Source organism: Parasteatoda tepidariorum, chromosome 6, assembly GCF_043381705.1.
Source record: "Parasteatoda tepidariorum isolate YZ-2023 chromosome 6, CAS_Ptep_4.0, whole genome shotgun sequence".
Taxonomy (NCBI): domain Eukaryota; kingdom Metazoa; phylum Arthropoda; class Arachnida; order Araneae; family Theridiidae; genus Parasteatoda; species Parasteatoda tepidariorum.
The window spans coordinates 72,774,535-72,802,234 of NC_092209.1; the positions used below are offsets into that span (position 1 = coordinate 72,774,535).

Below are 27,700 nucleotides of genomic sequence, written 5' to 3' on the forward strand. Positions count from 1 at the left end.
AGATATAAAATATTTAATGACTATTTGATTTCTTTTTAAACTTATAGCTACAAATAAAGATTTTATAATATAGAAATTATATTTTTCTAGTGAACTAACAAGGCAGATACACGTAAATTGGAACAGCAGTACAAAACAACACATTAAGCAAATAAAAGAGCAGCTAAGAGAAGAAAAGCAGAGATTGAGAGACTCCATATCCATGTTAGTGTAGACAAAGCTAGAAAAAGAGACAACAAAACAATTATTACAGGCAAATCTTCTCCAATTTTCTGCTGGTTGACCAACAGGATTCCGCTTTCTGGTACAGCTCCTTTTTTAAGTTTACCAATATCACGGAACTCTTCACAATATTCCTGATACAAAGCAAATCACAGATGACAACAAGAATAAAATAAGATATAGTTAATAGAAATTCAAAAACACATTTACAATAAAAGCACTCCAGCAATGTAAAAACGCTGTCATAAGTATAGTAAAAAAGCTAAAATTAGAATACTTTTAAAGCAGTAACATAAATGAGCAACACAAGCACCTATGCTTAATAACTAAGCAATTTTTAGTTTCTATTAAATTTAGATTTTTTGTTGGTTTCTTTGTTTGAGATTTGTGGTTTTTATAAAACATACAACGAAACAATGTATGCTGGCAAAACTTCATAGGATATTATTAAATTCTATGCAAGCAATTGCTTAGATCATCTAATGTTTGTAATAAGTTCTACTGCCATTGGCAATTACTGGGAGAATATGCAATCATATCAATATTATAATAATAAAAAATCTTTACAACCTACTTTTGAATTGAATGCACAGTCAGCATACTTACATCTAGTTTTATTTTAACAAGTCTTTAATTAAACTGGAACCGGTATGAATGCAGAGTCCCTAGTCAACGACATTAATTCCTCATCACTTCTCCATGGCACGTGGAAATACATTTTACCCTACTCTGCCACTGTGGTTTCTCTTGTTCTGTTTTTCACCTTTTTTTTCTCCTCTCACACCAACTGTGTTTTTTCTAGTTTAGTTTCTCATCTTTATTCTTCAATTTTCTGTTGGAAACTTCACGTTTTTATTTTTCAAATCATTTATGTTTTTCCTTATTTACGCCTGGCAAGAATTTTTAAGCACTTGAAACACGTCAAATGTTATTTCCTATTTATATATTTATTGAAGTGAATAAAGCTTTTCTAATCAAGTAAACTAGTATTGCAAGACCATTTTCTGTTATAACCAGTATAGCTTTGATTTATTTTTAATGATTTAACAAGTGAATAAGTAGAAAATGAAGCTTTTTAAGTCTATGCTAGTATTGCAGTATATATTATAAATAAGTAAAAATCATTTAATGATTTTTTTCAAGAATGAATACATTTGCACTAAAAATAACATTATATTTAATATTTCATAATAAAAAATAATATTTGAATTTGTCAGCTTAGTTAAATCGGAATATAAAGTATTTTCAAAATGTGTGTTGTTTATTTTATGACTGAGAACAGTATTTGTGTTCAATTAGATCAACTGACAAAATATGTAAAAAAGAGGTGAATAAATGATATTAATGCATTCGTATGAATAAATTGAGACTAAAAAGTTTAAAATTTTAGGAATTACAAAGTAAAATGCAATCATGAAAATAAGTTTAACTAAGATAGTTTTAAAATCATAAGAGGTAGAGAAACAAAAAATATTTTATATTAAAAGAATTTTCAATGTTTACTTCAAATTGGGGCCAGTTCATAGCCATTCCAACTCCATGATTATTGGACCACCATTTCAAATCTTTTTTCGCATCAGCATTTTGTATACTGTGCCTATATTCTTCATATATCTGAGGAAGTCTGGAAAAAAAAAAGGGTTCCTTTATCAATCTTAACAAATCTTTGCCAATTTATTGTCAAAATATTTATGATTCTTAATCTAATTCAAAGTTTCAAAGCTTTATCTCCTTAAATCAAAATCAAACCCTTTAATGCCATTAATATTCACAGGGTTGCCACAGAAAAAATGAACAAAATAGTTGCTTTTAGTTGTCTAAAACATGAAAATAGTAGCCAAAAACTAGGAAAATAGTTGCCTAAATAAGAACAAAAATTCATCAAAAATATGACTAATATTTTTTTCATCACTTAATTGTCATATACCATGATCCATTCAGTCATGTTGGTGGCAAATATGATCATTTTTATANATATATAAAGTGATTACTCAAAATTCGCACAAAGTAAGATCGCATAATTTTTTTTTAAAAATCATGCGAAATTTCGTAGAAATAATCATTAAAAAGGTGATCGAGAAATGAAATAGACTTACAATGGAGTCTGTGCAGATTGAACGATTTAAAAAGTGAAGTCTCAAATTTGCTACATTTTTCTTTTTTTAAGAAAAAAAAAAGTTCAGTGTGTTCAGAAACTATCTTGTGGGGTGTAGATTTTCCACCTAATTTATGCTTTAAAAAAACATCGCAAGGAGTACAGAAAAGTCTCCCAATAGTCTCCTTTTCCTGAAAATAGCTGCTTATTTAGCCTTTTCAGGCAAAAATAGTTGCCTCAGTCGCCTCAAGCCAAAAATAGTTGCACTTTAGTTGCCTGGGGGCAACCCTGTATTCACAAAAATTCTTTACTTTTTAATAATATTTTATTTTCTGTTAAGTAATTTCTTATTGCTTTTAAATGTTAAGCATTTTTTGGAAATAATTATCATAATTTTCTCTCTCCTTCAAGCAGTATGACGTCCATGATGAAAAGGATTGAAAGTATGTAGTTTTTCCTCCTTATTGCACATTATGACATAACTAGGGAGTTTTTCTGCAACATTTCCTCCAAATAATCCCTTCTATTATTAAAAGGGGAATATACCGATTTGGCAGGCATTCCTCTGCTCTCGCTAATAATTGTAGAGTTCTAAAATAAAAAATTCTTTTATTACCTTATCTACTCTCTTTTTTTGGTTCCACTGCTTTATAAATTTTTTTTCCAGTCAATTTAAGACTTGTGTATCGTAATACTATAAACTTGAATGTCCTTTTTTTTTTCCCTTCAGATTTTTCTAATTGATGCATATGTCTCTAATCACTATCGCATTAGAAATATAACTAGTTTAAAAATACAGTTGGTCAAAAAATAATAAAGAGATTTGGAACAACTTTTCAAGTTGTTCGGCTTCATATGGTTAATTTGGAGCTGGCAAGTATGTAATTGGAACAATTAAATAACTTAATTTTTTGAATTACTTCAGAATATATAGCCAACTTGACACAGGATTTGGATCAGGAAATATCCATTGATACAGTTAGAAGCAGGTTTGGGACCACTGATACTTCAGTTTTGACGAATAAGAAGAAATACATAACTCATTATTTATGTCATTACATAGAAATGTTTAGATTAATGTTACTTACTCAGGATCTGTTGAAATGTTAAGGCAACCATGAATACCAAAAAGCATTTCTTTAAAAAAATCTAATCGCTTTTCTTCAAATTCTTGGCACTTATCAAATACAACTGTCATGTCTTCCATATACTTGGCATTATAATCATTGATTTCTTCTAAGGCTTGTTGATATCTCTCTTTCGCTCTCTGTGCTTCAAATTTACATTTAGTAACACGGTCCTGTAGTTTAGTGACCTAAATGAAATAAAAAATGTCTAAAGAACAATAGTACAAAGTGAATCAGTAATAATAATAATAAATTAAAAAATTCTGTAACACACTACTAAAGAAAATACAGTAAACTATTAGAAATTTTTAAATTTTTTTTAAAAAAAATTGATTACTAATAACTGATAAATTTTGAATGGTATAAGTATTTAATAGTTTAACCTAAACAGGATAAACAATTTTAATTATTTCATGTAAATTGAAAGCAAGATAAAGCATGGTAAAGAACTAAAAAACTGAAAATAGAAATCCAAAGATGTTAGGGGCAAAACACACTTTTAATAATTGCACAAAACACATTTTTAATACACTTTTAATTTTACACTTTAAAAAACTCTTACCTTATTTCTAATTTAAATACTACAGGGATTAAACCCTTACTCACTATTGCTCTCTGAATGACTGGTAAAAATATTAATTTTAAAGCCATTGTTTTTTTTTTCACACTTAAAATTCTGAATACCGTAAAAAAACTAATTACTCTGACAGTAATTAAAAATTTAAACTAAGTCAGATGTAGTATTTATCTTCAGGCATAACAGTTACAAAGATTTATAATTCCCCTGATATAAGTTTTCCTTAGAAATAAGCAAAATATAATATTTTTTCATCTATTAGTTTTCACATTCAGAAGCACAGCAAAAAAATTTCTGTAATAGCAATGGTGTCAGTAATGTCTTTTTTATATTAAAGAAATTAGTTATCCAGCTTTGCAAGAATTTTTATATAATTAAAAACTTTTGTTTATTTATTTTTTTAGTAATAGTTTACCAGCCAATATCATAGTAGACAATCTGATCCTATCATTCCCTATTTAAAATTTGAAACCTTTATGTGTGCGGTTGTATATGATAATTAGACTAATTTTTGAATGCATTAATGAGACCCAAGACCAATCTCTGTCAGCAATTAAAAGCTGTAAATGATATCTTTTACTTAGCAAAAACTAAGCAGTAATTTAATTGGATATTGGCTAAACTAAATTATGACAGGAACAAAAACAATAAAAGTAAAACTTCCCAGCCAATTCTTAAACCAAATAGTTTATTTTCGAGAAGCTATGAAACGGAGTTTGTATGTTTAAGTTTCGTATCATTAGCTGATCCTAGGCTAAACTAGATTGTTTGCTTTTACTTACAATTACAGACTTGTAAGATTTCCAAATTTTTATCTGAAACGAAAAGAAATTATGCCGATGAAAAGATTTGCAGATAAAGGTTGTCTTAATGAAGATATTACCTATGCTGTATATAACCTTATGCCATAATGTGATGTTTTTTTGTTGTTGATGTTTTAAATTTGCCTTTCACATATTTGAACAAAATGATACGTTTAAATTTTATAAAAAATCATATCAAATTGCTCTTAGATTGTAACGACCTGCAAGAAGACAATTTAAAAAAATATTAATAATAACTTCTTCAAGTTAACTAAGATGCACTTCAATTACCTAACATAAGTACATATTTCATACAATTAGGAACAAGTACAGCTCACAAAATTTATCGTACTGTTTTCTATATATGTTTCAAGCTAAATGAGAAAGAGTGGATAATGATCAAAATTAACTCAGTTGGTACTTACAGCCATAAAAATTTTAAAAGCAGTAATTTAGCCTAGCTATAATAAAAATGATTGTGGCATACAAAATAATTTCATTTTTTAACAAATGTACGGCTATTAATGTTCAATTTTATAGTACTCGCAACCTGGAATTTCTGAACCTAGCATGAAGACAATGGAACTCCTGTATCAAGCATAGGAACCTAACATGCAATAGCATTACTTGTTGAGGAACTGTACAAGTGAAATTTATATTCCCAGTCACACGACTGGGGATATTTTAAGTCAGAACTGTGGTGTTGTGCCAGCTGGGAGTAGTATATAATCGACCAACCTATATTGAAATTTGAACCTGGAACACCAGTTAGGTGAACTTTCAATTCCCTGATCTATACCGATCAGGGGATTGAAAATATACCTTATTTTATAGCCATCTTTGAATAGCAGACCTAATTTTTGAGTTTACGACAACTAATGTTCAATTCAATAGCCTTGTAATTTTTAACCCAATCCTGAAGACAAGCGAACTCTTGGATCAAGTATTTTGGGAGAAATTTGTGGGAAAAATCGGTCTAACAGTTCATGAGAAATCAATTTTTAAGTATCTGACTTTTTTTAAAGTCAATTTCTCAGGAACTAATTGACCAATTCTACTCTAATTTTGTAATATAAAATTACATTCTTTAAAATTATGCAAAAAATTGTATACCTTACAATTCAAAATTTTTTCGACCATTCTCATATAAAATAATGAAAAATAATAAATATCTACTAAAAGTTATTTTTTGCATGGAAATTATCTTTGGATAAACAAATTTTATAATTGAGTGTAAAAATTTTTCCATTCGCTTAAAAAGTTCTTGAGATATAGAAAAATATGTAAAAAGTAAAATTAACATTAAGGGGTCCAAACTTAGGAGCACTCTCCAGACCAAACTATGGGGACCATATTTCTCAGATTGCTTATATTTTGAGTAAATTTGCAAATATTACATTCCCTAATATTTTGGAGGCATAAATCCAAATTCCTTGGAAAAAAAGGGTATGTTTATTCAGAGACAGTAGGTTTTTGGGTCTAATTTTGTAACTTAAAATATCGCCTGCACTTATTAAGTAGCTTATTTGATGTAATATTATATTCCCTAATATTTTGGAGGCATAAATCCAAATTCCTTGGAAAAAAGTGTATGTTTGTTCAGACACAGTAGGTTTTTGGATCTAATTTTGTAACTTAAAATATCGCTTGCACTTATTAAGTAGCTTATTTGATGTCACATTTGAGCCATTATGATTGATTCCCAAAACGAGAAAATTTAAGTAATAGACCAAAAGTTATTCAGAGTGGTCCGTTTTTTTTTTTTTTTGCCACACTGCTCTTATATGATATTTATAAAACCTTAGATTTAGTAAATCCTAGTGAAGATTCTTAAAGTTTTGAACTCATTGAAATCTATGAAAGGAATTACTTGATCAGGTGATAATGAGGTATCTGCCGAAGCATTTCTTTCTTGGTTGACAGCCGACCTTTCGTTTTTACAAGCTTGATGATAGTCGGCTTTGGATTTATTGACTCTCGCTAAAAGCTTTGCCCAGGACTTTTGAGCCTAAAACATAAACCATTAAAATGTATATTTAGAAAGTTTTAATTGGATAGTTTTAATTGCTCTGAAATAATCTAGTACTTAGTTACTTTCTTAAAACTATCATCCATTTCCTTTTTTTCTTTAATATTCATCATAGTTTTATGGAAGTTGTCTTTTTGCCACAGTTTAATTTGTGTTACTGTATCATTTAGGAGCTGGTCTTTAACTCTAAGGTGCATGTCACAGCGCCTATCTGCTTCAATGAGAACAGCTTTCCAGGCAGCTTCTGTTGTACCATATTCAGGACCTACAAAATACAACATCTAGTTAATAGTAGTGTTAAAAAATTTCTTCCTGAAATTGTATGCCATACATTTGTAAAATATTTCAAGCTTCTGAACCTAGTTTAAAAAAAAAAAAATTTCAAGACAATTTCACTGTTTTGTCTCGCATATGTTACACATAAATAGTAAAGAGAAAAAGCATTTTTGTAAATATGCATCTGTACCTGAAATATCTTTGTACTCAATGAGTGAATACAATAAAAAAATAATAAAAAAACTTTATTCATATTTTAGACACATCTGTATACTAAAGAAACCTCTAGAAAAACTTAAATTTCTGTAATTTATTAATACATCTGACTTTGGTGTGCTCTTCTACTAAAATAGTTGCCGACAGGGCTCGAAAAAAACTCAGAAATTTTACCTGTCCCCGAGGACGGCTTGTCCAACAACGCACCCGTCCACCTTTGAAACTAACCCGTAGCTTCTAAATAAATAAAAATGTAATTTTCTCTTATTTATTACAAACATTTACATAATTGCACAATGAATTAGTAGTTACTAGGATTACATTATTCAGTAATAAAAGAATTAACGGGATTTCTAGATTAGAGGGTCATTTTAGAAGTGAGGTGCTAGACTAGGGGTGCACAACCTTTTTCAGTGAAGGGCCACATGCACAGCAGATTGACCAATGAAGGGCCGCATGCCAAAGTGTTTAGACCGACATATTGAAAGCAATTGTTGGTGGTGATTGTTATATAAACATCATTGTTTNTAAATCACGGGGAAAACGTAATAGCTACTAAAACAATAACCAAAATACTTTTATATTTCAGATGAAATTGGAGTAAATAAAGTCCATCAATATTGTATGTAATTTAAATGCGGGATTTGAAATTAAAATATCGCAATAGCGTATAAAAAATATCGGCACTTTCAAAACCTTGTAGAAATTTGTAGCAATAATTTCTAAAATAACGATTGAAAAATAATTTGATTTGGGATAAAATCGTTACAAATAAGCCATGTCAAAATATGGTTATCTAAATGAGCGATTCTTTACTCGCGATTCGTAATAATATCGAGCTAAAATATGGAAGTTTCAAAAACCGGGCGGAAATGTGCAGCAATAACTGTTGAAGAAAGGATCTTAAGTCATTTAGATTTTCCATGAAGTTTACACAAATAAAGCGTTTCATAACTTTCAAAAATCGCTATTTCAGAAACTACTTGAAAATGGGTAGCAATAACTACCGAAAAGTCATTGGAATCGGCACATACGAAAATCGTCAAAAGTGGTAATCAAAATTCGTAAATCGTAATAATGATGTATTAAAAATATTGGGAGGTGCGTCAAAAACTTAAAAGTGCAAATTTAAATTACCGATTTTTTTATTATTTTTCAAAAACAAATATTTAATTTTTTTTTTTTTTTTCATTTTGTTCAGATTGCGGCCGCGGGCCGCACATCGAGGGTTGGCGGGCCGCAGGTTGAGCACCCCTATAGCTGCTAGACTCTTGTAAGAAAACAAAAATTGAAAATGTATCACGAACATCAGCGGGAAAATGGCCGGCCGCGCGGACGTCGGATTCGAGAAATTTGTTGCCCGCGGGGAATTTTTGACCGCTGAGGACGGGTGGTTTTTCGAGCCCTGGTTGTCGATTAAACAATAAGTAAATAAAACACAGAAAAATATTAGGTGCTGACAATGATTTTTTGAGTGCCATATCATCCGGGATCTCAAGTTATGGGTTGCAAAAAGAAAATTTTAAACATCAATACGTTGTTAGATGTCATGTTTCTTATTCCTCCAATTAATTTTCAAAATCTATTTTAACTCGACTGCCAACTGGACATTTAAAAACTCTCAGATTTTCCCATGGCAGTAAGACATTTTCATTTTACACTAAATGTAGTAAAGCAGAAGCCATTTTGCAACATCTGATTAACTGTGTTAACTTGGTACATTATGATATTCTGAAGAGACCTATGTATGTTTTCGAGGTATTTAGGATGAACGAACTCATGGATGCCACGATACTCTGAAGAGACATAGGCATGTTTTGGAGGTATTTAGGATAAATAAACTCATGGACGCCAAGACATTCTGAAGAGACCTATGTCCGTTTAGTATTAACGAACTCATGGATGTGACAACATTCTAAATAGACCTACTATGTTTGTTTTAGAGGTGTTTAGGATGAACGAGCTCATGGACACCACAACATTCTGAAGAGACCTATGTCCATTTTGGAGATATTTGGGATTTGGAGGTGTTTAGGATGAACGAACTCATGGACGCCACAACATTCTGAAGAGACTTATGTCCGTTTTGCAGATATTTGGGATTTGGAGGTGTTTAGGTTGAACAAACTTATGGATGCCACAGCATTCTGAAGAGACCTATGTCCGTTTTGGAGATATTTGGGATTTGGAGGTGTTTAGGATGAACGAACTCATGGACGCCACAACATTCTGAAGAGACCTATGTCCGTTTTGGAGGTATTTGGGATAAACAAACTTATGGAAGCCAAGACATTCTGAAGAGACATACGTCCGTTTTGGAGGTGTTTAGGATGAAGAAACTCATGGATTTGATCAGAGGGATAAGTATCAACATCATCAATTGCAAAATAAAATGTTCCTATCAAATTTTATTTTAGGTGCAGTAAGAGAAAATAACAAAGTAAAAACTGACGAGTAAAAGTATTTACAGGTAAAAATATAGATAAACAAGTTCATACCTTTTTCTATTGTCTCATTCCACTTTTTAGACCAGTTCCGCAAACTTTTGGCATAGGTTTTTTCTATTTCACTCCTTTCTTGAATTAAAAGTATGAGATCATTACACAATCTAAAACTGTCCTCTATCCTTTTTGTTGTTCTTTTGTAGTTACCAGGTTCCCAGAAGCTGTCGCTGCCCACAAGCAGCATCGCATCATCACTGTGGTGTGACATTGTCTGTTTATCTAACTAAAAACAATAAGACCAAATGAAAGAAATATATTAAGAGAACAAAGTTTAACATCAGTTTAAATCTAAAGCAATAATTTTATTTTAAAACCGGTGTTTAATAGCTGACCAAATCTGAGTTTAGGGCTATCAAAGTTCAACTGTGTAGCTTTGTAAATATGAACCCAAACCAGAAGACATGCAGGAGTTTGTCCAGACCAAATTTACTACTGTTTAGCTGTACCTTCACGAAATATATTTTCTTAAAATTTTATTTTTGTATTGATTTCTTAATATAATTTTCACAAATTATGTCTAAATTTTCACAAAATAGACACCTTTCAGAAAAACCTAGACAGACCCCTGACATGGGAAATCAAGTTTTGGGATTAACTAGCCTTCGTGAAGGATTTTTTGATGGAACTAATCTGCATTTGATTAACATGAAGAGAAAAACCTTCCACGGTTAGCGCGACAGCAAGAGGGTTCTAACCCATGATGGAAAAGCAATAATTTATAATTAGGTTCATGATTATGAAATATTAGATTTTCTTTCCATGTAAATGTTTTTTTCTTCTTCCTGTTTTTGTTATGCTTTTGGCCAAAGCCATACTTAAAAGGGAGAGGAGCAATTGTCCCAGGGCCCTGGACTGCTGAGGGCCCAACCAAAATTTATTACAAAAACTATAGTGTTTATTAATTAATATTTTAAAATAAAATTGTACAGGATATCTTTATATCTGCATGAAAACTTTAATTTTGTACGAAAGACCTTCAAAATTTTCCCAAAATATGAAAATAAGGGCACTTTCTGCTTTGAGGAAGGGATCCGTTATAAATTTTTTTTTCTGGGCCCATAAAACCTGTTTCGCCTTGCTCTTGACATTACCTCCTTTATAGTCAACTTAATGTACATGAAGTCCCATTGCAACGAAAATTTTATAAAAAATGCTCCATGTTATTATTTGTTTTGAATTTTGTAAAAATAGGAATTCAGCCGATATTCATGTAATTTTTTATTGGAGTGTTTACTAGGTAACTAGAGGCAAAATTTTTTTTTTCAATTTCAGAATATTTTTGTAATTTCACATTAGTTTTATATTTCAAATTAGTTTCACTTCAAATTATCGCTTTTGCGTCTTCCTTTTAGATGTTTTTATTAATTTAAAATTTAAATCTTTGATTGGAATTTTTAAACATACATGCGTCATTTAAAATTTTATTTTCTTTAGGGTTGAATTTGGCAATTTAAATGTATTTACTACCAGGTAAAAATTTAACTAAACGTAGCTTATAAATTTTTCAATTTTAATTTCCATTTTTTTAATGTCTATCAGTACTTAATACTGAGAATAGTGCATAAATATTTTAAAACTAAAATAACTATGAAAAAAATTATCAAATGCTTGTTCTCATTTCTATTAGCACATTTTAAACTTCATGGTAGAAAGTTGTGCCTTGGGATAATGAACTGACAAATATGTAAAATCTTATTTAAACATAAACTTAATTTCTTTTTTTAAAATTATAACTTTAACCATTAGAAAAAGCCACAAAAAACTAGCAACTAAAACACTGAATTAGTGTTTTCATTGACTGAGGTAAAGCAAGTTTCATCACTTTAAAGTATGGATTTTTTAAAGTTCTAATTAAAAACATATGCGCAATTATAATTTTATTCAGAATTTTTAAACATACTCATATTTTATATAAATTTCATGATAGGTGAAATTAGCGAGAAGCTAATTTCACCTATGAAAAAAAATTGTGCAAGCATTTCCAAGAGTTTGCGAGCGATAGTCAGCAATAAGGTTCTTAAATATAATTCAAATAATTATATAATATATTCATATACTATTCAATATAATTCAAATAGGAGAGCACTACTTTTTTTTAGACATTTTAAATTTTTTTAAAGCACCTGGTAACTTTCTTAAGAGAAAACTATTAACATGGAATCTATTATATTTTAATTATTCCTATTTTTTGTATTTCTAACGCCCAATGATAAACCATTGGTCTGTCCAGACATTTTGTGAAAGGTCCGTTTTTGTAAAATTGTGAAAAACTTACTCGTAATTTGTGAATATAAAATAAACGTTAAGTCACATTCTTTCAACCAGGGTTCGCTTTTGTGAATTTGTGCAAATAGGGTCGGTTATTGCAAAAAAACTTTTTCAGGGAGTCTTTAAATTGCAAAGACATACAAGATTATGCTCAACACTATAAAATTATAATAAAAAAATTAAATTTTAAAAAATAAACAGCAATTGCAGCTACTAAATTAGCGATGCAACATAGAAATATTTGGTATTTAAGCCTATACTGCTGAACGCAGAATATTCATTTCGGACGAATAAAGGAAGAAGCGTCTGCCGAAGATAAAATTTAGTTCGTTTACATCTGTCTTTCTCCCCCCCCCCTTCCTGGGAAGGGTTTATTCGATTAACAAAACGATAATGAAGATAAACAATTTTGTGAAGGGCCCGATTAACCCTTTGACGGTTATGAACGAGTTCAGCTCGCAATCAAATCGTGCCTCATAATGAACGAGTTCCGCTCGGGAGCAAGATTTTGACCGTAATGTTTAGTAACGAGCACTACTCGCGTAGTGAAATTTTTCTCCAATGCGCGCTGACGAGCTGTGCTCGTTCAGCATTATTATTCTGCATTGACTATGTTTACATGTTAAAAACGAAAAGTACGTAAAAACTGTTATTTATATGCACTACGAATACTTTAAGAAATTTTTAAAACACGTGAGGCGAGCTATCTACCGCATCCAGAGATGCCAACTTGCTCCGCTTTGTAAGATAGTATTTCCTAGTGATGGCGAAAGTCAAGTCACTTTCAGTTTAGCATTTCACCCATTTTTTCACCACTAAATATAAAAAACTATAAGTAACATATAAAATGCACCGTTAAAGCAACAATCTACAGGTTACTCTATTAAAAAGTAGGCGTATAACTGTTCTTCTCCAACGAAATTTACTACATAATTTGCTACCACTTTATTATACCAATTCCAGAAGACGGAGCAGTTGGCATCGCTAGAGAAGGGTGACATTTTCGGAAGAACGGAAGTGGAAAACAGATGCCACTTTCGACTACTGTTTGCACGTAATACTGTGCGAATAAATGAAACGAAAACTGTTCATTTCCCTGACAGTCATAGGGTTAAAAGATAAATTATTTTGTGAAGGGTCCGTTTTTATGAAAAGATATTTTGTGAAGGTTCCGTTAACGGACCCAAATTTCTTCTAAACAGACCCCTGTAAAAATACGCCTTCTTTTGTTAAAATTTCGTAATTTTTGGGAATAATGAAATTGCAAAGTTGCTTTTTCCGAAGAAAACGCATGCCTTCTTTTTTAATCAACTCAGATCAAAACTTCGTTCTGTTTGCAGCTACGGTATGGGTAATTTTTCCCCATAGCGGGATGGATAGGTGAAAAGAGTAAACGAAGCGATCTAAAAAGGACTGATCAAGCAGTTCTGAGCAGAGATTCCCAATTTTTTTCGGTTACGGAACACTAAATGATCGGAGTCCCGACTTTATGAATTAAGTTCATTAACAACTTTTAATATACTAACAACAAAAAAAAGAAAGAAAAAAAAAGAGGACGAATTAATTTAGAAAAACATGTTTTCATTGTTATATCGAAAACAATACAACAATAAGTACAAAAGTACTTACAATAAGTTTTTATTTTAGAAGGTCAAGAATGATTTCTAATTTAGTAGTTTTTGACGTACACGTAAATTGATATTTAAGCACAATTATGTTTTTGTTTTTTTTTAAAAAAAGGACTCACAAACTGTAAGAATGGTTTTCAGAGTAAAATTATTCCTTATTCTTGAATTTGGTTATTTTATTTTATATTGATGATAAATATTGATGAATTTTTTATTTTTTTTATTGGCACTTTACTAAAATAGTTTCATAAAATTATTCGAAATATTAAATAAATAATAGATTATTGGTAGGATACGAACATAGTTTCAGGTTTAAAAACTCAACTGTTTTTTATCTTTAAAGAAAAAAAGAAAAGGCATAATAAAGAAAAGAAATAATCAAAAAAGATAAGAAAAAAGAATTTAAACTCAAGGAACCCCAATGACCTCTCTACGGAACCCTAAGATTGATTCCGCAGAACACCTTTTGGGAACCACTGGTTTCGAGGATTGGTGAGTAATAATAAGCACAGGGCATTAGCTTTTAATGTAATTGAAACAAACTATAAAAGATATTAAGGTATAAAAACTGGAGTATTAAATTAGACCTAATAGAACAAGTAATATATATAAAAATAATTAAAGTCAATTCTTACTTAAGTCAAACAAAGAAATTTTTTATTTTAGTTACTTCTTATTAAATAATTACAATTAATATAAATATGTATATACATATGACAGAATCACAATATTAAGTGGCAAAATAGAAAGCGAATTTCCCTGCAATTTTCCTTTCTATACATGGTGTTGGACTATTATTTTTGTTTGTTACTATTTAATCGCTTTCTATTCTTTTAGTTTCTAATTTAAGAAGCTGATGGTGGTCTATAATTTCTATGTTCTTTGACGGTATTTATTCCTAAATTTATATCCTGCTCAATGTCCTCCATAAGAGAATTTTTTTTTCCTTCCATATAAAACAAAATTAATTAATTAAATTTAATTAATATTGAAAAAACTGTATTAACATCCAAGTGTCATCCACTACAAGTTTTAAAAAATGTATTTGTACTTGAGTGGATGAATAAGAAGTATTTTAATATTTATTGAAAATTTTCATCAAGATATATAAATATATATAGGGAGAGTGTGAACTAGTATAGTAGGAATTGAAAGAGTCGTGGAATGGAAAAAAATATATGGTTCATATTTCGTTGTGCAAAATAGGTAAAGATAAGTAAGCACCAGACACAATAATATTCAATAAACAGAAATGTATAAGGATAAAAAAAAATTTTTTTGTTCTTTTTTTTGTACAATTGAACTCAAAAATAAGTTTTAAATGACGAGGACAAGAATGCGATTGTTGAATTGGATATCATATTTATCTCCTTCAATATTGTTTCTAAATATTTTTGGTATGTTGTTTTGTACGCGGATTTTTTTTAAAAATATAGAAAAAAAATTCCAAGAAACACTTAAAAAGAAATAGCGATCGAATAGTGAGAAGTATGCAATTTGTCTTGCAAAGAAAAATCAAACTATATGGATTATCTTTTAACGAGAAGAAAAAAATAGAATTTTTTTTTAAGGTGAACGTAAAATAAATAATGCCCTTCTAAACTACAAATACAATAAAAATAAATAATAATATAATAAAATAAATGACAATGCCAGTTTAAATCTGCACCACAGAAGAGAGAAAAACAGTTGGAAATTTCACTAATGATATGCTGAGATAATAACAAATTTTATAAAATAAATTAAAAAACTATATTAATTTAATCAGGATTAAGTCTAAAATGACTCACAATTTTTTTCAATAAAAAAATAATTTTTAAAAAAAGTATTATTTTAGTAGTATTATTAATTTAAGTACATATTAAAAGTATTATTATACATTATACATATTAAGTATACATATTAAGTATACATATTAAGTATATATTAAAAGTAGTATTAAGTATGTCAGTGTAAAAGTATTATTTAAGTATAGTAATTACAAGTATTATTATAGTATTAAGTCGCAACAAAAAAAAAAGGGCTCACAGCAGAAAATTATTCCAATATAATCAATCATAAATAGAACGTAATTTACTCACCATTTTTTTAAAGAATCAAGCACGAATGAAAAAAAATAATAATAATTCAGCTTAATAAATCAATTCCAAATGACATTTCGGGCGTAAATCCCCATCTTCAAACAAAATAAGACCACAATAACAATAACGTACAAATATTTCAAAAATTCCTTCGAAAACAACCTAAGCACACAGAGCTACTATGTCCACCAATGCACAGATCCGAAAAGCCGAAGACATTATTGGAAAAGCGATTTCATTCGGTAACGCTCTCGTGATTTCCCCCTCTTTTTTTCTATTCATCAAAAAAAATAAAGAGACATTTTCTCTTTCTAAACACCCAGAAAAATACCGAAAGAGGCCCATTTGCGAATCAAAAGGAGCATCTCGTCCAAGAAGAATAAAAAAGGAAAACTGTCAACGCATCGTTTGGTGCTATTGCTACAGCCACGGACAGGATAAATGGTCACGCGAAGATGACGGGAAAAAAGAGCCCGAAGCTAATTTGGTGCCAATGAACGAATTCGGTGTAGTAGTGAAGAATGATGAGCAAAATATGTATTTCGGATGACAGGTGAGATGGTTATTTTTATGATGCAATGGAATGAGAAAGGTATTTATCAGAAATAAAAATAGAATATTTACACCATGTATGATTACAGTACAAATTCTTTTGTTAAGAAAAAGGAGGAAGAAAAAAAAAAAACATTTATTTTTATGTAAATGTGGTTAAAAGCTCAAATATAGCAATTTTTTTGGCATTTAAGCGTTTTGCCTAAATTTTGCCATTAAAGAATAGTCTTTCCTAGTGACAAATGGAACAAATATTCAAGATACTTGTAAACATTGAAGACCAAAACCTTTTGGCTGTATATTTAGCCCTTACAGATAGCCCGAAAACGGCTATTTTTACATTTTTAAGTTATTAATAATTCAAAAACTCTGTTAATAAAGTCTTTTACCATTAGAAAACGATACTTATTTTTTTCTATTGATGAATAATTTTAATGCCAAAAATATTTAAAAAATTGAAAAATAAATTTAGTCTAGACAAATAACGCCAATGTTACATTTTCTTGGGGGTGGGGTGGTATTTATGCTGTTTACCGTATGAATTTGGTTTTTGGTAACAAAATAATTTTAGAAACTACCTCCAACAATTTAAATTTGCTCGTCAGTAGTGCGTGCAAAAAGCCTACTATTTGATTGAAATCAAATAAACTCATAATTTTTTTGGAAATACCTTCTTCCCCCCAAACCTATACAATATGATTTGCAATCCTTATAAAAATACATATAAAGCTTATTTTTAAAGTTTGGTAACTCTCGTGCTTCATTTAAAACATTATTTTAGGACAGTTAAATGACACCCGATTTCTTTTAATTATTTAATTTTAATTAACCAAATATAGTATCAACATACAATGCAATGTAGAAGAAAAACGTTCATATGATTCACACAAAATTAAAATAATAGAATTATCTATTTTAAGGCAGAGAAACTTTGATTAAAGCAAAACGAATGTATTTTGAAAGCGGCAATAACGAATTATTAGTTAGGAATATCGAAATTATGCATATGATATTCTATATTCAATTCATTACATGAAAACTTATTGAGTGTAAAAATGTGGTTTAAAATGTACAATTAGTAAAAACTAGATAGATAAAATTTAACTAATCGTATTCTTTTTTTCCAGATTTTATTATCAGTTACGAACTTGTGGGATGCTTGTTTTTATTTTTGGATCATTCCAATAAACAGGCAAGATTTCAGTAACATTTTCTGCTAATTTATTATTTAAAAAAAAAAGACTTTATATTGATTAATATGAGTGTTCAATTTATAACTGATAGACGTTTAAAATAAGCTTTACATTTTACATAACTAGTAAATCATTGCTGTAGAATAATTTTGATGGCACAACGATTTGTGATTCCAAAAGGCCTTTCATGTTCTTTGCCTTATTTAAAAAAAAATATATAAACTGCATGCTTTANAAAAAAAAAAAAAATATAAACTGCATGCTTTAAAATTATAATAAAACTTTTTCTTTAAGCAAACGATTTATAAAAATAATGTTTCCAAAATCGTTTTCTAATTACCAATTTTAAACAGTTAGCATTTTAAAATTCGTTCCACGCAGTTTAATTCTTTAAAATGATAGCAAAAGAACGATAAGTCGCGTTCCGCTACATAAAAATGTCATTCATTTTGATAAAAGATATTATTCATTCTCTACACTTTCTAATTCTTCAAAATCTAATTCGAATTATTCGAAATCTTAATTATTCAAAACGATAGCATCGAAAACGACAGACGACTTTTCGCAACATAAAAGTGTCTTTCATCATTTTGATAAAAACCATCATTCACTCTCTTTTCGAGTTTGAATGAGGGTCTAAGCACAGTGTAAAATGTTGAAAACTATCGCAAAAATGCACTATTAACTTTTCCACCGACACGCCGGAACTGTGCCAGTAACTCGGCTCAAAACGTGAGATCCAGTCATCTCCGCAAATTAAGCTTCGCAAAGGACGACACACAAAACTCGCGAGGCGTGAATTTATTTCACCGAAAATGTTCTTCGGTTCGCATCACAAATACATCATAGTTATTAAAAATAAAATTTAAAGAAAAAAAAATTAATCATGTAGCGATACTCGGAGCTGAGGATGTACAGCCGACGGTGCGAGGCGATTGAATCCCATCATCTTCCATAGAAGATGAGGATAAAGAGAGATGATAGTGACCTAGAAGTTCAAGGTTTTTCTTATGTTTAGAAGGGAAGTTCGCATCCCTAGTTTTAATCGGGATAGATTTTTTCCGAATTGAGATGATTAGTTGTTTTGAATGATGGATCTAATTTATTGACTCTTTAGAAAACAAGTATTTAGTTGTTGATGCTTACGGTGAAAAGAGTGTAAATATCATGCTTGAACTATTTTATTGTTCTGCGATGTGTATGAGCTATTAAATTCATAGTTTTCAAAAATTTTAAGTGCTTAGGGCAATGAAATTAAAAAATCAACAAGTTTACTCATTATTATAAATTTTTTTTGTTATAATAAATTATAAAAAGATATTTCAATACCTCGGCACAGAATTAAGGAATTGAGTACGTAAAAGTCAACAATGCCCAATTATGCAAGTTTTAAATATATTTAATGCTTATTTAAACAAAAAGGCAATTAATAATTTTATGAATAAGCAACAATATCTTCTGACTTTTAAATCATATGAAGACTTGAAAATAGCTTTTCGTTTAAAACACATTGAAACTTTATATGAGCTTTTTGTCCCAACTGCACCTTTTTCTATGCACTTAAAATTTAGCTCAGTTAGTTAAAATAAATATATTTTGCATCTTCACAGATCGTCTGCCGGTGAGCTACGTTTCAAATTATCATTGTTTCGTGGATTTGGGGGGTTATTATCGTTTATATTTTCACTCATTTTAGAAATGGTGCAATGTGAGGCAAAAAACACCAGTGATTCGAGACCGTACCTTATTTTTATGTGTTTTTTTCTTCTTCTCGAAAATGTAATTCCTCAATTAAAGAGGGATTCTTCGAATACAGAACTTTAGCATATCACGTAAGAATTAATCGCATAATATAAGTCGCCTTTCTAAATAGCAAAAAACCGTGAAACGTTCTCAGTTGCTTAGGTAATATTTAAATGACCCCCAAAACATCACAGGCTAATTGAGTCAAAGAATTCCACGGAATAGAAACTATATTTTCTAAAACATTTAACCCCCATTAAAATCCTCATAAAAACATATAAAATTTACAAACATGAAAACGCATATTATTTATTACGCTATCACAAACACTTCGTTAATATCAGAGAGGACATTTTAAAAGGGTTGAAAATACTCTTTTTAGAACAACTTACAAATGGAAGCCATTATTTTACAATGGGTTTTATTGTCGGTCCGATTAAGGTATTAGGATGAAAGCTATCAGAGCGGTCATAAGGAGAGAAAAGAGAATGATCAGAATATTAATTGAAGATTGATAGTCCGATTAAGAGAATAGAGTAATATCGAACAATGCGCTGATTGGAGTCTTTTGTTCTTAGATGCTACAGATTTTAATCAGTAAGTCCTTGAACAAAAATAAACTAGAGCTTTTTTTTCCACCTAAACACGCGTGGAAATTTACATAATCTTTAATATATTACAATCCATACAATAATTCTTATTTATTCTTTAAATATTTGCACAGTTAACATATATTCTGAAAGAGGGCGAAGTGATAAATTTTCATAGGAGGAGGGAATATAAATTACTAAAGCAGATTTATGTACCTGATATTATTTATACCCGAATATATTACCGTCACATAACTGATAGTTTTTCCTGCAAATTTAGTCATTTCCATTGTGATGACATTCTGTCCCGTTATAAAGTAAAAAATATTTCAAAATTCAAAGTACAGGGGCCTGTCCAGACATTTCGTAAAAGGCCCGTTTTTGTAAAATTGTGAAAAAATTAGTCGTAATTTGTGAATATAAAATAAACGTTAAGTCACATTCTTTCAATCAGAGTCCTGCTTTTATGAATTTGTGCAAATAGGGTTCGGTTATTGCAAAATTTTTTTCAAGCAGTTTTTAAATTGTAAAGAGATACGAGATTATGCTCAGAACTGTAAAATTATAATTTTAAAAAAAAATTAAATTTTCAAAAATAAACAGCCATTGCTGCTTCTAAACTACAGATGCAACATGCAAATATTTGGTATTTATCCTATACTGCTGAACGCAGAATATTCNATTCTGTCCCGTTATAAAGAAAAAAAATATTTCAAAAAATTATTCCAAAATTCAAAGTACAGGGGCCTGTCCAGACATTTTGTAAAAGGTCCATTTTTGTAAAATTGTGAAAAAATTACTCGTAATTTGGGAATATAAAATAAACGTTAAGTCACATTCTTTCAATCAGGGTCCTGCTTTTATGAATTTGTGCAAATAGGGTTTGGTTATTGCAAAAAATTTTTTCAAGGAGTTTTTAAATTGTAAAGAGATACGAGATTATGCTCAGCACTGTACAATTATAATTTTAAAAAAAATTAAAATTTCAAATATAAACAGCAATTGCTGCTTCTAAATTAGAGATGCAAATATTTGGTATTTAGCCTATACTGCTAAATGCAGAATATTCATTTCATACGAATAATGGAAGAAGCGTTTGTCGAAGACAAAACTTAATTCGTTTACATCCAACTTTCTTGTTTTCCCCCCTGGGAAGGGTTTATTCGATTCACAAAACAATAATGAAGATAAACAAATTTGTGAAGGGTCCGATTTAAAGAAAAATCATTTTGTGAAGGGTTCATTTTTATGAAAAGATATTTTGTGAAGGGTCCGTTAACGGACTCAAATTTCTTCTAAACAGACCCCTGAAGTATTAACTATGAACACTTTTTAATGTGGTAATATAGTTTGAATATGTATTGTTATGGTTTATTTTTTAATAACATTTCAATTATAAATTATATTTATAAAATGTAGCTAAATTTCTAATAGTATTTTCAAAAAATAAGAAAGAAAAATTTGGTTCAAATCACATAACAGAATTTTTTCGATATATATGATTACGAACATGCTCTCGGGGCCCGAGTTTTAAATAATTGTAGAAAATGAAATTTTCACTAAAAAATAACTATAGCTTATAAAAAAAGAAACACATAAATGCAATAAAAAAATTTTTAAAAATTATTTTTAATTAATGCATAAAGAAATCATTAACTTTAATTTTTTACATTGCATTTTTTTAAAAAATTTGGTCATTAAACAACAACCATTAGACGCAATAACAAGACATTTATTTGCCATAAAACTGTCTAGAAAAGATGCAAACTTCGAACATTTCAAATAATTTTTAACTCCTATTCCTACAACTGAATTCTTATCAACGAAAGTAAAATTAATTAATGCCAACAAATATATAGCCTGTTACATTTAACTGTTAAATAATTTAAAAATATTTTTTAAGTGATAGAATTATACAAAATGTAGTCCAATAAACTAGATTCTGGGTCTCAGAATTAAAATATTCAGGACTCGATAAGATAAAAATTAAGATCCTTTATAAAAGAAGAGATAAAATCTCGATACTTGTAAAATATAAACAAACATGTCATTGGTAAAGGGAATTACAAAGTAAGAGGCACAAGACAAAAAACAATTATTTATAGCGAACGATAAAAAACGGATGCGAAATCCTTATGTAGACCGGAATACTTAAAATACCATACCAATTAAAACAAAACCGTATTCACTATACGAACACTCGGGTTTTTTTTTTCTTTCTGTCCAGCATGCAGAGAAAATAAAGGCACTTAAATAGGAAACTAAACGGAGAACAAAAAAGATTTATTTTCTCTGAAACTTTGAATCGAGACCTTAAGCAAAGTTCTTTTAGTAATAGGGGAAAAAACGTCTCTTAATTCAGATATAAATCAAACTGATAACAAAAGTTATCTTTTTTATCTAAAACAACGCAAGTAGACTTATATTTTAATGATCTTAACGTCGTAGGTAGACAATTGTTCCAATTCAAGAAAATTTCGACATAAAAGATATATTAACTATTTTGCCATTCATAAATAATATTGTCTTGGGTTTTTACTTTGTCCAGTAAGCTATTTCGTCATTCACTAATGACTCAAAATTTTTTAAAGTTAATAATTAAAACTTTTTTTTAAAAAAATAATTTGAATCGTTATATATTAAAAGGGCGGTGTCGCTTAAAATTTTTTTCAACATCGAGCGAAAAAGAATAATTTATATTTAGTTTTGACTTTTTCGATTTGAGCAGGAAAGAAATATATTTTTAAATCTCGTTTTCATGATAAATTTCTTATCATTTATAAATATCTATCAATGAATTACATCGATTTTACAGAAAAGCAGATGCATAGTAAGATTAAATTAAGAATATTGTTTATTTCAGGAATTTTCAATAAGGTAAATAATTAGCTTACATATTTTGCACATTTTTGCCGTAGAACAAGTATGAATTTAGAAGGTTTTTCGATATGCATTTCGACGATCAATAAAATAAGTGTTTATTTTTTTAAGGTAAAAAATATATTAAGAGCCGCGTTTTTGAATCGTTTTCATATTTTTTAATTTTAACCTTTAGTTGTTTTATAAAATAAAATCTCATACTTAAGATATATTTTTGGGTTTTATTTCGTAGACAAAATTAATTGTAATCAAAAGTTTATTGTAAGTTGGGCAAAAATAAAGGCCCATTTTTTAAATTTTTTTTTTAAAGATATATAATAAATATTGTAAGCGAAGAACATTATTTTTTTTTATAGATAAAACGATTATATGGAATCGTTTTCTAATTTTTAATTTTGTTGTTTATTGAAATGAAACATATAATGAAAACTATTTTGGCTAACTGATTTTTCATAAGTAATAAACGATTAGTTGTACTGAAATCGAAAGCTAATTTTAGCTTTTTACAGAAAATAAAAATACGGAATGTTACTTTCTTTAAGGTTTGGAGACAAATATAGATTAGAGCTACCAGTTTCACACTGACACTACTTTAAAAATGACATCTCAACTCGACACATCCTTCCAGGGTTCATTAAAAACTTTAAAAAAATAGTGATAACTTTAAGGAAAACTAAAAAGTTATAACAAAAAATAACAAAAGCCATCATAAAACTCAACCCATTTACTAGAGAAAACAAAAATAATTCCTAGGAGCACACACATCAAGCTTACAAGAAAAGCTTATCACCGATCTAAATCCTTGGTGAGTGCTCTGTCCAAATCAGGCATGCTCGACAAAGCGAGACCTCTTTAATAACTACACGAAGTTGGATGACTCTTTGAAGAAGATGGGGTGTTCTTTTCTTTTTGATGATTTCTGAACCAACTGTGCGAGAACATTTAATAGGATTACACAGGAAGAATAAGGAAGGAGGGAGTGTTTTTATTATGATTATTTTTATTTTTTCATAACAAAATGAGGCTTCGGAGCAATTGGTGCCTAAGTAAATGTTTGAAAAAAAGATTTGTTGAAGAAAAACGATGGTTTGTACACGGGCATAATTTGAATTGAACACGTTCTAAGCAGTTAAATTTTATACAATTATAGTCTTACAAAATATTATAATATATCATTTCAGTTTCAAAATGTAATATGGAACTTAAGTTTGTTTCAGTTTGAAAGGAAAAAAAAATTTTTTTTTCCCCTGAAAAAATCGTTTGCTGCGAACAGGTTGATTTAAAATTTGTAAAAAGCTCAATATCACTGGGAAAATTGTTCTCTCCATACGCGCGTTGTTAAACTTTAAAATGATATACCAAATGTATATCTGCGGGACAGGAACTCAAAATTTGAATATTTAAGCAGCTATACAGCCTGCTCAGTGAGTTAAGACATTAGTTGTGTGTTAAGACAGTCATCCACATTTTGCACGTCGGCTAATCGGCTGATTTTTACCAATTGCTTTTAAGCTGTAGATAATCACTGATATTATACTTACCAAATGTTTATAAACTGTGAACATCAAATTACATTTTTTTTACAGACGTAGAATTATTTTAATGCATTTTTTTTTATATAAATAATTTGCTAGAATTTTGAGAGGGGATTCTATTTTATTTTTTGTCATTCTTGTCAAAATTGGTAAAATATATAAAAAAAAAAGCAAGTCATACTTCTGTACATATTGGCATATATTCCGGAAACTAATTTTTTTTTTAAATAAGAGAAAGTTAAACACGAAAGTTTACAAAATTTTGCTCAATTTCAATTCAAACTTAATTGAAACTATTGCATATGCAATTTTCCAAGTCATTCCCTAGTGAAAGAAAGGCTTCACCGAATAAAAGACGTATGGCTACCATTTTGATTTGCATTGCTTTGGTAAAATTAATTAACTAGTTGAATAACATAGGTCCTTTTTCCGAAATTTTATTTAATTAATGGACACGAGCAGCGATGGCTCAAGAGATAGAGCGTTCGCCTTCCAATGATTTGATCCAAGTTCGAATCCCAGTGGTGGCAGGTTGATACGAATTCTACTCCCACAGCGCTGACGCAAATTATTCACAGTGGTAGACAGAATATGGGACAGAATCTCTTTGCCACCGGTTAAGTCATGAATTTTTCATGGTTTTCCTCCCCATGTAACACACATGCGGGTTAGTTCACACATTAAATTCTTCAAGGAAAACTAGTGTGTCCCAATGCTTGATCTAAGACTTTTTTTAATATAACCGTCGTTGAACAGCCGACCCAATTTTATGGGTTTACGACTACTAATGTTCAACTCCGTAGCTTTGTAATTTTGAACCCAATCTAGAAGACAAAGGAACTCCAGCAATCGAGTTACCGGGACAAATTTGCCGTCGTGGAGGACTTTTTGATGGAGCTAACCCGCATTAGCGTTACATGGAGAGGAAAAATACGAGAACCTTCCACGGTTAGCCTAACGGCAAGGGGACTCGAACCCACTGATCCGTCTACCACTGAGGATATTTCACGTCAGCACTGTGGTCGGTACAAGCCGGATGCGGAATTCGTAAAGACTGGGATTCGAACTCGGTTCGTCACTGGAAGGTGAACGCTCTATCCCCTGAGCCATCACGGCTCGTGATCCAGGCAGGACTTCCCTTGTCTTCTGGGTTGGGTTCAAAATAGGCTAAGGAGTTGAGCCTTGACAGTTATAAACTCAGAATTGTGTTGACTGTTTAACGCCGGTTATAAAATATGGTTATAAATATCTATCTCGCCAATAAGGAAGAAAAAAAAACAGAAATATTTATTTTTTCTGCCACTTCTTAATAATCCTTTTAATTCTGAAAAANTGTTCTTTTCTTTTTGATGATTTCTGAACCAACTGTGCGAGAACATTTAATAGGATTACACAGGAAGAATAAGGAAGGAGGGAGTGTTTTTATTATGATTATTTTTATTTTTTCATAACAAAATGAGGCTTCGGAGCAATTGGTGCCTAAGTAAATGTTTGAAAAAAAGATTTGTTGAAGAAAAACGATGGTTTGTACACGGGCATAATTTGAATTGAACACGTTCTAAGCAGTTAAATTTTATACAATTATAGTCTTACAAAATATTATAATATATCATTTCAGTTTCAAAATGTAATATGGAACTTAAGTTTGTTTTCGTTTGAAAGGAAAAAAAAAAAAAAAAAAATTTCCCGTGAAAAAATCGTTTGCTGCGGACAGGTGACTTGAAATTTGTAAAAAGCTCAATATCACTGGGAAAATTGTTTACCTTCCCCCCTCTCCATATGCGCGTTGTTAAACTTTAAAATGATATACCAAATGTATATCTGCGTGACAGGAATTCGAAATTTGAATATTTAAGCAACTATACAGTCTGCTCTGTGAGTTAAGACATTAGTTGTGTGTTAAGATTGTCATCTACATTTTGCACGTCGGCTAATCGGCTAATTTTTACCAATTGTTTTTAAGCTGTAGATTATCACTGATATCGTACTTACCGATTGTTTATAAACTGCGAATATCAAATTAAATTTTTTTACAGACGAAGAATTATTTTATTGCATTTTCTTTACAAAAATAATTTGCTAGAATTTTGGGAGAGGATTCTATTTTATTTTTTGTCATTCTTGCTAAAATTTGTAAAACATAAAAAAAGCAAGTCATACTTCTGTACATATTGGCATATATTCCGGAAACTAAATTTTTTTTTTTAAATAAGAGAAAGTTAAACACGAAAGTTTCCAAAATTTTGCTCAATTTCAACTCAAACTTAATTGAAACTATTGCATATGCAATTTTCAAGTCTTTCCCTAGTGAAAGAAAGGCTTCACCGAATAAAAGCCGTACGGCTACCATTTTGATTTGCATTGCTTTGCTAAAATTAATTAACTAGTTGAATAACATAGTAGGTTCTTTTTCCGAAATTTTATTTAATTAATGGACACGAGCCGCGGTGGCTCAAGGGATAGAGCGTTCGCCTTCCAATGATTTGATTCAAGTTCGAATCCCAGTGGTGGCTGGTTGATACGAATTCTACTCCCACAGCGCTGACGCAAATTATTCACAGTGGTAGACGGAATATGGGACAGAATCTCTTTGCCACCGGTTAAGTCATGAATTTTTCATGGTTTTCCTCCCCATGTAACACACATGCGGGTTAGTTCTCACAAAAAATTCTTCAAGGAAAACTAGTTTGTCCCAATGCTTGATTCAGGACTTTTTTTAATATAACCAACAGCCCACCCAATTTTATGGGTTTACGACTACTAATGTTCAACTCCGTAGCTTTGTAATTTTGAAACCAATCTAGAAGACAAGGGAACTCCAGCATCGAGTTACCGGGAGAAATTTGCCTTCGTGGAGGACTTTTTGATGGAGCTAACCCGCATTTGCGTTACATGGAGAGGAAAACCACGAGAACCCCCCACGGTTAGCCTGACGGCAAGGGTACTATAACCCATGATCCGTCTACCACTGAGGATACTTCACGTCAGCACTGTGGTCGGTACAAGCCGGATGCGGAATTCGTATAGACTGGGATTCGAACCCTGTTCGTCATATGGAAGGTGAACGCTCTATCCCCTGAGCCATCGCGGCTCTTGATCCTGGACTTCCAGTGTCTTCTGGGTTGGGTTCAAAATAAGCTAAGGAGTTGGCATTGACAGGCATAAACTTAGAATTGAGTTGACTGTTTAACGCCGGTTATAAAATATGGTTATAAATATCTATCTCGCCAATAAGGAAGAAAAAAATCAGAAATATTTATTTTTTCCGCCACTTCTTAATAATCCTTTTAATTCTGAAAAAGAACTATTTTTATTTGTTTTTCTTTATTCTCAATATCAAGAATTCAACAGAAATCTCCGATACCATGCAATTACTATGAA

General features: G+C 30.2%; 1 protein-coding gene across 7 annotated transcripts in view; it reads right to left on the reverse strand.

Moving 5' to 3' along the window:
- LOC107454101 (protein kinase C and casein kinase substrate in neurons protein 1) overlaps positions 1-27,700 on the reverse strand; it is a 64,642-nt gene that overhangs the window by 13,410 nt on the left and 23,532 nt on the right. For 3 of the 7 annotated variants that reach the window (XR_011637055.1, XM_043039955.2, XM_043039956.2), the window contains exons 2-7: positions 9,844-10,072; positions 6,919-7,118; positions 6,695-6,832; positions 3,406-3,632; positions 1,726-1,846; positions 252-356 (exon numbers count right to left, since the gene is read on the reverse strand). Coding sequence is in view for 6 of the 7 variants with exons in the window: in XM_043039955.2 (XP_042895889.1) it covers positions 252-356; positions 1,726-1,846; positions 3,406-3,632; positions 6,695-6,832; positions 6,919-7,118; positions 9,844-10,057 (1,005 nt within the window). In the remaining variant the exon portion in view is untranslated. Of the gene's footprint in view, positions 1-251; positions 357-1,725; positions 1,847-3,405; positions 3,633-6,694; positions 6,833-6,918; positions 7,119-9,843; positions 10,073-15,826; positions 16,044-27,700 lie in introns of those variants that run through there. The other 4 variants (XM_071182615.1, XM_071182616.1, XM_071182617.1 and 1 more) reach the window with 4 other exon arrangements.